This window comes from Acyrthosiphon pisum, chromosome X (genome assembly GCF_005508785.2).
Source record: "Acyrthosiphon pisum isolate AL4f chromosome X, pea_aphid_22Mar2018_4r6ur, whole genome shotgun sequence".
Classification (NCBI taxonomy): domain Eukaryota; kingdom Metazoa; phylum Arthropoda; class Insecta; order Hemiptera; family Aphididae; genus Acyrthosiphon; species Acyrthosiphon pisum.
In genome coordinates, this window is record NC_042493.1 from 37602965 (window position 1) to 37615377 (window position 12413).

Here is a 12413-nt window from a genome sequence, read left to right on the forward strand (position 1 = left end):
AAAGAAAATATTGTAAACTTATTGAAATTCATTTTACGTAAGAATAAAAACACATAATTATTTATTTACCAAAATCAAAGTGTATTGTATTCTTACACTTCTTTTAATATTTGGTTAAAAATTATTTCCAGTATATTTGACATGAAGTCTTTACATTTTTTAATGACATATACCATCTATTCCTGGTGTCGAGTCACTTTTCATATTAGAAATTATGTTGAGAATTTCAATTTTAGTGATTTTCCTTAAATATAGCGAATGCGATTGATTATTCAAAATATTTTGATTTTGATTTCCATTTATCGTGTTACTTTCCTCGTGGTTACCCATTTTTAAGAAATAATCATTAAACACATTGGCGAGAAAAAAAGAATCTGTATTAGAATTGTTGGTAAGGTAAAGTGGGGTAAGTGTAGAAACTGTTGTTAATTTTTAATTTGATATGTTTTGAAGAATTTGATGTATTTCGAGAAGTCGCTTATCTTATAATGGACTAGATAATGTTTGGATAATTTAAGTTAATTTGTATTTTAATATGTATTTTAATATTTGTATTTGTATTATTAGTTGACCCGTCTTAGGTTAATATATAATGATATTTCTGATATAAGTATTAAAAAGCCGATTGATGCGTAAGTCAGAGAGAATAGATTTATTGATTAGCTGGTCTTGCTGTTATGATGTTTCTCCGAAGAAACTGCCCGATTGTCTTATCCCTAGTATTGCTCATGTTCTGCAACAGATCAGCGAATTCCTCTTTCATCTCTTGGGGGACAGTATTTTCATTGTCCAACATGTTCTGGTACACACCAAGTGGAGAATTTGCATCTATTCCTGCTAAGGCAGCGGCACCCATGTCCTTATTTTCGATGGCCTTTGCAGCTTGAGCATCAGCAGTGTCACCAAATACTATGCGAGGATTCATATACTTGCGGAATGCATAGGCAGCAAACATTGCAAGGTTCATGGTGACTAAAAGTCCTCCATCACTAACTATCCTTGCATGGTAAGATCTTTCACTGCCTAATAGAGCGCAAAACATATGAATCCAGTTATGTAAGTTCTCATTGACAGTCGAGGAATAAGGAGACTTCTTTGACAACCGGAGTTCCCTCATATACGGAAAATATGAGTCCTCTTTTGATAATTCCTCCCCAACCTGTCCTATTTTGACAACCTCATTTCGAACCCTCTCACTAAAGATGTACTTGAAGATCTCGTTATACGGGAGACATGATATTGCGGACAGATGTTTGATCTCGCTTATTGAGGAACAATCTTTAAATCTTGAGTTTAATGTACAGACCCTCAGTTGACACTGGTCAGATTCCGGAAACTTACACCAGAAGCACCTTGTCACAAGCAGCTATGAGGGCTCTAAGCTCCTGATTGGCATACCAAGACTTACAACGTCCAACTTCAGTAGGTGTCAGGTCAGAACCCAAGTTGAAGGGTTCGTTTTTCAGAACTTGATTGATTTTCCCCAAGACCGTTGATTTATAATCACCTTGCGTTATTTCCATGGCCAACCCGTACCTATATCCCGCTAAGAGAATATAAAACAGTCTCTTCTTACCATTTGCATCTAGTACATCTCCATGGGTGTTATCAGAAGGAGGAGGTCCACGGACTACATCAAGTACACTCAACGGTGTTACTTCTTCTTTATCTGGTGCAATTAAAGTTCCATACGATTCCCATCTTCCAGATACTGTTGCCTTGAAATTAGCAAGGATGTAATCGTGAAGGAAATGAAGAGCAACTCCAGGAGATACAGTGTTTGCTAACGCATTCCCAAATATATTAGATCTTTCTTCAGCAGTTCCTCCTAATTCTGGGATCAGAACTTTGGGCTTACTGCCGGGATTGGTTGTAAACCACGTAGACGGGTATTCTGGATTTCCTCCCAAAGACGATCCAGGCATCTGGTACGATTGGGATGTGTAATCTTTGGTAATCACGTTAATGTTTAAAGACGTCATTTTCGTAAGCTTCGATATTATCTATTAGTTTGAAAACTTGATTGAAGCTGTCGTAGTAAGTATTTTTTGCTTTTGCAATAATGTCGGATAATTTATTTATGTATTTATTTATATTTATTTTTTAATAATATATTGAAAGGTTGCTGCCTGGATAATTTGTGTAGTTTATCTCGTTTTTAATGGTATTTATTATACCTGGTTGTATCCATGGATTTTTTTTTTTTGTTTTTGATTGATTTGTAGTGGTCGATTGTTTTAGTAAATTTTGTAGTGTAGTTGTGAAAATATTTACATTTACATTTGCATTATTCTTCGGTTATAATGGCAACCCAGTTTGTAAGCTTATTTAAATGATTTAATTTATTATAATTAGTTGTGTTATATATAATAGTATCTGTATTTGTATTGTTGTTAGTTGTTTTTAAGTTGTGATCTATTATCTGTAAAATTATGGGATAATGGTCTGTTATTAATGAGTCGTGATGGATGCCTGTGCGTAGATCGGTGAATTAGTATTAGTATTCTGTATTAATGTTAGTAAAAACATGGTTTATACAGGTGTTGGATTCAGGGCGAGTAGCTATATTTACATATGATATAAAGTTTTGTGAGTTTAGTATATCTAGATAGTTTTCTGTATTATGGGAGGTATCAAGTAAGTTAATGTTCAAATCACCTATGACTATTATTTTAGTATTCTTGTTTGTATTGACTAGGCTTGTAATTACAGTATTGAATTCTATTAGGAAGATATTAATACTGCTATTAGGAGACCTGTATATCGACAGAATACCATATTTATGACCATTATGTTCTATTAACGTAAATAAGCAATTGGTATCCTGAATAATTAATTCTGTTGTGTTGTGTATTATATGATAATTTATAAATATAATGATACCATCTGATTTACGAACATTGTTTTTTGTAGTTACTATGTTAAAGCCTGAGCAGAATGGAATATATTTAGAGTTGAAGTCGTTTCCTAACCATGCTTCAGACGTAATTATAATATGACATTTTTCCTTTAATGAGGTAAATAGATGTTCTAGATCATTTAAGTGCTTGTTTATACTTCTAATATTTGTGTATAATATATTGAGGCTGTTGTTATGTTTAGATAATTGTTCATTTATATCATAAACGCATAGTATTGGGGTTATATCGGATTCTAAGGTTTAAAAAAGCTTATTTATTGATGCCATAAAAGTTTAAAGTGTGGTTAATAATGTGGATTGTATAATTGTGAATATAATATTTATATGTAAGTTTAGAAACAGTTTTGATTAAAGTCACTATATAACGATAAGCTATGACAATAATTAATGAGGGTGTAGTAATTTAAAAAAGAGAATAAATATATACATGCCTTTTAATATAATTATAATGATGTAGACGTTTAATCACATTTTCTCTAGGTCTTGCGGTGTTCTTATGCGTATTGTTTTAGAACTTTCTTCTTTTTTTAGGAGAATGTCACCATTGTTGACCCATACAAATTTGAATTTTTTTTCTCTTCCAGCTGCTCTCGCTTGTCCAAATATAATTCGACGGTCTTTTTTTAGCCTTTCATTGATATACACTTTGATTTCATTAGACCATTCATTATGAATAATATTTGGCGAGAGCTTGGAAATTTTGCTATTGCGAATAAATTTTTTTTTCATCTCGTTCGTTTCCAGTTTGGCTACAATGATACTGTTCTTATCGTTGGTGATATATATTCTATTTGCTTCTATGACGTTGATAATGGTGTTTGTTTTTAATCCAATTTGTTTTACTATTTCAGAACAGTTTTCATTTTTGGTTTGAGGTATTCCGGTTATATCGATGTAGTTATTTAGATTGGATTGTTCGATACTGCTGATTCTAAGTTTGAGTATCGAAACTTCGCCTGATAAATAATATTATTTTCTTTTGTAATTTTCTCATTTTCTATTTTTAGAATTTTTATTTCATTTAGCAGAGAGTCTACTTTTGTGTTGAAAACATCAAATTGTTTTCCCATAAACTCAACAGATTTAATAAGATCCTCAATTTTGGTTTCCATCTTGGTTATTGGTGGATTATTGGTAATATTTGAATCCGCTGTTTTGCAATCAACGCAGACAAATTTGCTTTTATTTAATTTGGATAATTTTTTTAAGTTGGTTTCAGAGATGCTTGTGTAATAAAAGTGCATTATATTTTTACAAATACTACATATTAGTGCATGGGCGTAACTTGGAAATATATTAGGGGGTGCAAATATATAATATATATATATTATATATAATTATATACCTACATATCAACTAGTCTATATAGTTAATCTTACATAATTTATTTGTAAATATATGTTAACATTACCTTTTGTTGTAGAATGTAGTTGTATATTAGTATAAGGTGATCAATATTACTAAGTAATGAAATAAATATACAAACTTAAATACATTAAAAACATTGAAATTTTTAATATTTTATAACTTCTAAACAAAATGCATCATAATTCTAAAAACTGCAAGTAGATATTATATACAATTAAGTATTAACTTTATACTTAAAATAATAACAAATTTATATTAACATTATTAACTGTAGTCTTCTGCCTCTTAGGGTTGATTCTGCATTGAATTTATCAATAATTTTATCAAGATTTATTGGGTACAACTTTTCTATATTTAAAATAGCTATGTTAGTTAATCTCTCTTGACCAATAGTGTTTCTAGTGAATGTCTTGAGACGACGTAAAGACGAAAAAGAACGTTCACTAGAAGCAGAACTCATGGGAATCGATAAATATATTTTAAAAATTGTATACATATTTTCAAATGAACCCATTAAGTCCTTAGACAAGAAAAATTGTAAATGATTTTCAAAATCTTCAGGAATGTTACTTGATAAACACATTTTACCAAATAACTTTAACTCTGCTTTAAACTCATCTATTATAATACTGTATGTGTTACAAACTTCCAAGATATTTTGATCGGAGCAGTTTCTGTTGATCAAACAACTTTGAAGAGCATTAAGTGTTTTGATATTGTTTTCCTCAAATTTGGTATTATGTCACTGATTATAATATCCAGAACGGGAAAATATATATTAACTTTGAAGTAAGATGATATATTATTTATTGTTGTAACTTCACCACCTCCCAATCTAGAGGGAATTTTTCTTTTCCTAGGAATATCTGGCAATTGAATATTCTCATTGGTAGCAAACTGTTTAGTTTCGGTCCAAAAAAGATTAAAATTATCATCACTTCGAAGTGATTGTAGTTCCATTAAAGTAGCATTTGTTAAAATTCCAACAGTTGAATAATTGGCATTTTTTTTTTTGAAAATGTACAGACAAACTATTATTTAGTTGAAGAACTTGTTTTATTAATTTCAAACAAATAACAAATTCAAAATCTTGAACACTTTTTATTAATGAATTTGCATCAGATCTATGAATGGAGTCAGTTTCATTTATGTGTTCTAAGGTAGAAATAATGGAATTAAAATTTGTTAAGACAGAACGAATAGATTCAATTCGACAACTCCATCTCGTTTCACTAAGTGATTTAAGAGTGCTACTTGACACATTCAAATTCAATTCTTTTTGAACTCTCTCAAACACTGAGTTTCTTTTTGAAGAGGCGCCTATAAATGTATAAATTTTATTTAATGTACCAAACATGTTTCTAATTGGAGCTACTTTACCACAAACATCAACTACACACAAATTAAGTATATGCGCATAACAATGCACATACAAAGCTAGTTTATTTTCATCTCGTATTCGTTTAGCTACTCCAGAATAAGAACCACGCATTGAGGCAGCTCCATCGTAGCATTGTCCTCTCATGTTTTCAATTTTTAAGTCCAAAGATTGCAAAGTACTTTTTAATAAATTTGAAAGGGTTTCACCATCCAATTTGTCAGTTTTATAAAAACCAATAAAATTTTCTATCACATTTAATCTTTTATCACAGTATCTCAGATCAATAGAAACTTGTTCATGTTTTTTTAAATCTTGAGTTTCGTCCATTATAACGCTGTACATACCAGCATTTTTTACATTATCAATTATCTGAGATAAAACATTTACACCCATCAAATTTATAAAATTATTTTGATATTCAGGGCTAACATAACGAAATGTTTTTTCTTTTCGTAAATAATATCTATCAATAATACAATTATTGTTGTATTATCATTATCATATTATATTATCATTATTATTATTATTATTATTATTATTGTTATTCTGAATAAAGCACAGTTGATAACCAGCACTCGTCGTGTATACAATATACAACATGGCGCTGTGGACAGAAAACACGTGTTTGGTGATTTTACGGTGTTTTTTAGATTAATTAGTGTTCTCAAGTTGTTTAATTCGCGTTATAGTGTGCTATTAGTTGTGTTTTGAGAATGGACTTAAAAGTACCGCCGGAGCTGACTGTAACAGGTAACTTGGAAGCTAATTGGAAAACGTAGTACCAGCGTTTTAACAACTATATGTTATCAACAGAAAAATCAAGCAAAAATAGTGAAACGAAGATTGCTATTTTGTTGACGTTGATAGGAGATGATGGTATAAACATTTATAACACGTTTAAGAGTGAAACAATCAAGGATTATGATAAAGTGATAGAGATGTTCACACAACATTGCACTGGTAAAAAAAACATAGTTTATGAAAGATACTGTTTTTTAATGCATAAACGAAAAGAAGAACAGACAATCGAACATTTTGCAACTGAATTAAAATTAAAAGCTATGAGTTGTGAGTATGGGGAACTAGAAGAGTCCATAATAAGGGACCAGATAGTGTTGAGTGTCGGAGACCAAGGATTGCAAGAAAGATTAATTAGTATTTCAGATTTGAAGCTTGATAAAGCAATATTACTGATAAATCAGGTTGAGAAAACTAAAGAGCAAGTCCGACAAATAAACAATGAAAATAAAGCGGAAGTTGATTTAATTCAATATAGTAATATGCAGTTGGTTGTTTTAGTAAAACAAAATATCGAAAAGTTCAAATGGTCATGCAAAGTGAAGACTCAGAAACAGATGAAGAATCAGGTATTCATCACTTGGTGGGCATAAATGAAGTATCCAAGGTCCATACAGTCGAAAAAGATGATGAACAAAACACATGGAAGGAAGCAATTTCAATCAATGGAAGGGATGTGGAGTTCAAATTAGATACAGGCTCTCAAGTAAATCTAATACCTCTGTTTATTTTTAAGAAGTTGGGACAAAATCGTAATCTTACTAAAACTAAAGTAGTGCTTGATGCGTATGGGGGATTTAGAATGAAACCACTTGGGCAAATTGAGTTAAATTGTTTAGTTAAAGGAAAAATGCTAAATGCTGAGTTTTTAATTGTTGATAAAAGAGTAAGTCCTATATTAGGATTAAAAAGCTGTAATAGTTTTGGTTTGGTTAAAAGAGAAAATATTAGTGAAATACAAAAGTTAAATAAAAAAGATGAGGAAAGGGACAAATTTGTGAAGGAGCATAAGACAATATTTGAAGGTATGGGCACATTCCCAAGTAAATATAAGATTAAAATTCTAGATAACACTGTAGGTGTAATAAATCCGCCTAGAAGGGTTCCTCAGACAATATTAGAAAGACTTAAAATTGAATAATTAAATCTAGAAAAAAATAAAATTATTGAAAAGGTGGCAGAGCCCAAAGAATGGTCTAGTAACCTGGTTATAGTGCAGAAACCAGACAAGACCTTGAGACTGTGTCTAGACCCAAAAGAGCTGAATAAATTCATTAAACGCGACTACCTGTTAATACCTACGTTCAGTGACATTAGGAGTAAACTGGTGAATAAACGGTTTTTTACTGTACTTGATATTAAGAAAGGATTTTGTCATATAAAGTTAGACAACAAATCCACTGATCTATGTACCTTCAGTACACCCGTAGGATATTACAAATTCTTGAGATTACCGTTTGGACTGTCATGTGCACCAGAGGCGTTTATCAAACAAAGTAATGAATGTTTTTCAGGAATCAACAATGTTATAAACTACTTTGATTATTATTGTATTGCTACGGAAACTAAAGAGGAACATGATATAGTATTAAATCAAATCGTTACTAGAGCAAAAAATCTAAATATAAAATTTAATTTAGATAAACTGCAATATTGCAAAAAGTCTGTCAAGTTTATGGGCCATGTAATTAGTGAGTTAGGTCTTCAACCTGACCCAGACCAGGTTAAAGCCATTCTAGAACTAAAAGTACCAAAGAATAAAACTGAATTACAACGAATTATAGGCATGTTAAACTATCTAAGGGATTTTATTCCAAAAATGGCAGAAAGAATAAGCCCTCTAAGGGAGCTATTAAAAAGTAATGTCTTATGGGAATGGAGTGAGAGGCACAGATGCGCTTTTGAAGATTTGAAACAAACCATTGTTAATCCACCAGTCTTGGCACATTTTGATGATAAAAAAGATATTGTATTGCAATGTGATGCATCAAAAGATGGGATTGGATGTTGTCTATTACAGGATAAAAAACCAATTGCATTTGCATCTAGATCGTTAACAGAAATAGAAATTCAATATGCTCAGATTGAAAAGGAATTCTTGAGTATAATTTTTGCATGTAGAAAATTTAATTATTTTATTTATGGTAGACCTATTACTGTGCTAACAGACCATAAGCCACTTGTAGCAATAATAGATAAAGACATCAATAAAATTCCATCAAATAGACTACAAAAGATGCGAATTAAACTTCTTGACTATAGCATCACATTGAAATATTTACCGGGGAAATATATGCATATAGCAGATTTACTATCCAGAAATTTTAGCGATGAAGTTATTAGTAAGAGTGAGTTTGACACTGCATTTCATCAACCGTTATAATGAGAACAACACTGTATATGACTTGAGAAAGGCAACTGAACAAGACCCAGTTTTAAGAAATATAATGGAATATTTTAAAAATGGATGGCCTGCAATTAATACAATTAATGATGACAGTAGGCTCTATTTCAACCAGAGAAATGAGATTATTGTAGAGGAAGGAATCGTCTACTTACAACACAAAATTATTATACCATATAAAGCGAGGCCAACAATTCTAAAGCTATTACATGAAAGTCATACGGGCATTGTAAAATCAAAAAATCGAGCTAAAAATATCTTTTATTGGCCGGGCATGCTAAACGACATTGAACAGCATATAATAAGCTGTAAGACTTGTGAAATATATAGAAGTGGAAACAGGAAAAATAAATTAATATACCATGAGATACCTAATCTACCCTTTGAAAAGGTAGCAACTGATGTATTAAGTCATGGAAATACTGATTATTTAGTACTAATAGACTATTATTCAAAGTGGATTGAGTTAAGGAAACTCAAAAATAAGACTGCAATACATATAAGTAAGAAATTGAAAGGGATCTTCAGCAGATTCGGTATTCCTAGAGTACTAGTAGCTGACAATATGCCATTCAATTCTCACCAATTTCAGTCCTTTGCAAAGCTGTGGAATTTTAAAATAGTGACATCAAGTCCAGAATATGCTCAAAGTAACGGCTTGGCTGAAAAAGCTGTTCATATAGCAAAACAAATTTTGAATAAATGCTTAAGAGATCAAAATGAAATAGAAATAGCTCTTTTGGAGTACAGGTGTACACCGGTAGGAAATCTAGGGGTGGCACCTAGTGAATTACTGATGAGTAGGCTGTTACGAACTAAATTACCTACAGCTGATATTAATTTAAAACCTAGAGTTCAGGATATCAAAGATAAACAAATTAAAATACAAGAGGGTTACAAGGCTTGGTATGATAAAAAGGCAAACAGAAAAGAAATAGAATTAATAAAAGGACAAACAGTAATGGTTAAAAAAAAATATGGATGGGTACCCGGTGTAGTTGTAAAGAAGGCGGAAACGCCAAGATCATACATAATAAAACAAGAAAATGGGAGAATAATTAGAAGGAACCTATATCATTTGAGACCCAGTAGAAATAAATTTGTACAAAAAAGTTGTAACATGGCATATTATTGGGATGACTCAACTAATAATGTTACAGAAGGAATTGGTGAAACACAAAATGCAGAGAATGAAGGGGATCAGGAAGTAAGAGCACAAATTAATCAAAAAATAGAAATAAGGAAGGAAATTAATCCAAAAGAAAATGATGAGGGCCAAAATTACACAAGAAGTGGTAGGTCTGTGAAACCACCTAAAAGATATAGCCCTTAAGGAATATGATTTTGTTCTAATAATTTTATAGATAATTAAATTGACTAGTTGTCAACATTGTGTTATGCATGTATTATTATTTCTTAATTTGTTGTAGTTACTTTATGGTCATAGATGTAGACGATGTAGTACTATTATTTTAATATTATTATTGTTACTTAATAACTATATACTTACTTTAATTCTATAATGTTTTGTTTTGTTTCAAATCTTAGTTTATTTGTTTAATGTATTAAAAATAATGGATAAGGAGAGAGATGTTGTATTATCATTATCATATTATATTATCATTATTATTATTATTATTATTGTTATTCTGAATAAAGCACAGTTGATAACCAGCACTCGTCGTGTATACAATATACAACAATTATCACCAGCTCTAAGTTTCATAAGTTCAAGGAAGTTTCCTTGATTGTCACTTTCTTCACTTTCATCATGCCCGCGTAACGCAATACCTTGTCTGGCACAGTAAAGAATTGTTTGTAAGACAGTTGATAGATATTGTCGGTTTTCTGCTACAACTTTTGTATGCTGAGAATCTAATTTGTCTAGTACTATTACTGCGCAAGCTTTTTATAAATTCATCAACTCTTACCGAAGATTCTAAATGCATGATACTTTTTTGGTGATTATTAAATTTTTCAATAGCTTTCTTCCAATTACTATAACCTTTGCATGTAAATGCATCGTCCATTTTACCAATTTTATAAAACGCTCTACAAAAGAAGCAAAAAGCAGAGTCTAGAGTTACACTATACTCAAGCCATTTGAATTGTGTAAACCATATTTCCTTAAATTTTCTTCCATTACGTAATGGATACAATACATTTTTAGGTTGAAATGGACCTTCATTAAGTGTGAGAGAAATCTTCGCATTTTCATAACCTTTCACGGGGTCTCTCTGATCACCGTCTATTAAAATTACACAATTTAAATTTAAAGCAACAATATAAATAAGTAATCACTGCTATATTATTATTTCCATAAACATGCATATAAATAAAACAACTAACAAATCTACTTTGTTTACAAACATAAAAAATAATTAAACATAAAATATAATGATGTATAAAATACTTACATTTAAATCTTAAAGTGTAGATGAAGAACATTAGATAGTAAGTACCTACTAAATACCAAGTTAATCATCTATTCATGTACTAAAATGTTTATAATATATTACTAAATACTAATTAGGTACTGAGTTATTAATTACTTCATGAATAAAATAATAACACAAATAGTGGCAAGTGGCAACTGTCAAAATGTTTTGGGTGTATTTCTTTTAGTGAGGACAAAAATAGTTCACTTATTTCTATACATAGGTAATACTATACATAATTTGAAATATTTTAAATACTATAAATTAAATGATATCACATTACCACAATGAAACAAACAATGAACACAAACAGCCAACGCCCAACACAAAACACAAAAGGCTAAATAATTCTTATTCACATCAAAACATACCTAATGACTTATCAGTATTTAATTCAGTAGATAACATTAACTTTTGTTTGTGGTCTGGAGAAATTTTTTTTATATTATAACATTACAAAAAAAATACTTAAAATAATATTGATTCATTTTATTAAGCTGTTTATAATTCATACCGGTCACTTCCGTAGTTTGGAATTTGGAATTGAATACTGCATCTGGTGGATTGTCTAAGTCAATTTTATCTAAATGAATTAATATTTAATACATATAATAATTTTATAAGTTGTGTGTACGAGCAAAAATATTTAGATTTAAATAATTTAAATAACTTTTTGAAAAATAAGTTTACCTGAATTAGAATTTGGTTTTGATGGTAATGCTGAAAAATAATGTTTCAAAGACTTCATCTCATTCTTATTTTTCTTGTTCATGTAGTATTATTCTAAGTTTATATACAATAAACTATAGTCTATAAACAGTAATATAATAATTTGTTCTCTTCGATATCTAGTTGAGCAAACAAATTAAGAGAACAGACAATGGACAACTAGATAATTAGTAGGAAGTCACAAAAATTCAAAATATATTATCTAGCGACTAGCACAATATCATACAAGAGTATTATCAAAAAACTGTTGTTTGATAACACTGTGGTTGTACCTCCACCACATATTTCCCTTTGGAGGTAACACTGCTTGTGTTAACAGACTATACCCACCACTCAACTACGAACCGGGTGTCCGCGGCTAAACGACACTTTACT

At 30.4% G+C, this 12413-nt stretch overlaps 3 protein-coding genes across 3 annotated transcripts; 1 reads left to right on the forward strand and 2 right to left on the reverse strand.

The window, feature by feature from the left end:
• Positions 1–3385: 3385 nt before the first annotated feature.
• Positions 3386–6062, reverse strand: LOC103309616 (zinc finger MYM-type protein 1-like). The gene is made up of 2 exons (XM_008185495.1): positions 5639–6062; positions 3386–3876 (listed from the first exon to the last, which is right to left on the reverse strand). Exons 1-2 carry the CDS (start codon positions 6060–6062, stop codon positions 3386–3388), a joined length of 915 nt encoding a protein of 304 aa, XP_008183717.1.
• Positions 6063–8914: 2852 nt separating this feature from the next.
• Positions 8915–10204, forward strand: LOC103309615 (uncharacterized protein K02A2.6-like). The gene has a single exon (XM_008185494.1). It carries the CDS (start codon positions 8915–8917, stop codon positions 10202–10204), a length of 1290 nt encoding a protein of 429 aa, XP_008183716.1.
• A 389-nt stretch (positions 10205–10593) lies between these two features.
• Positions 10594–12081, reverse strand: LOC103309614 (zinc finger MYM-type protein 5-like). The gene is made up of 4 exons (XM_008185493.1): positions 12000–12081; positions 11824–11892; positions 10730–11119; positions 10594–10667 (listed from the first exon to the last, which is right to left on the reverse strand). Exons 1-4 carry the CDS (start codon positions 12079–12081, stop codon positions 10594–10596), a joined length of 615 nt encoding a protein of 204 aa, XP_008183715.1.
• Between the last annotated feature and the right edge of the window lie 332 nt (positions 12082–12413).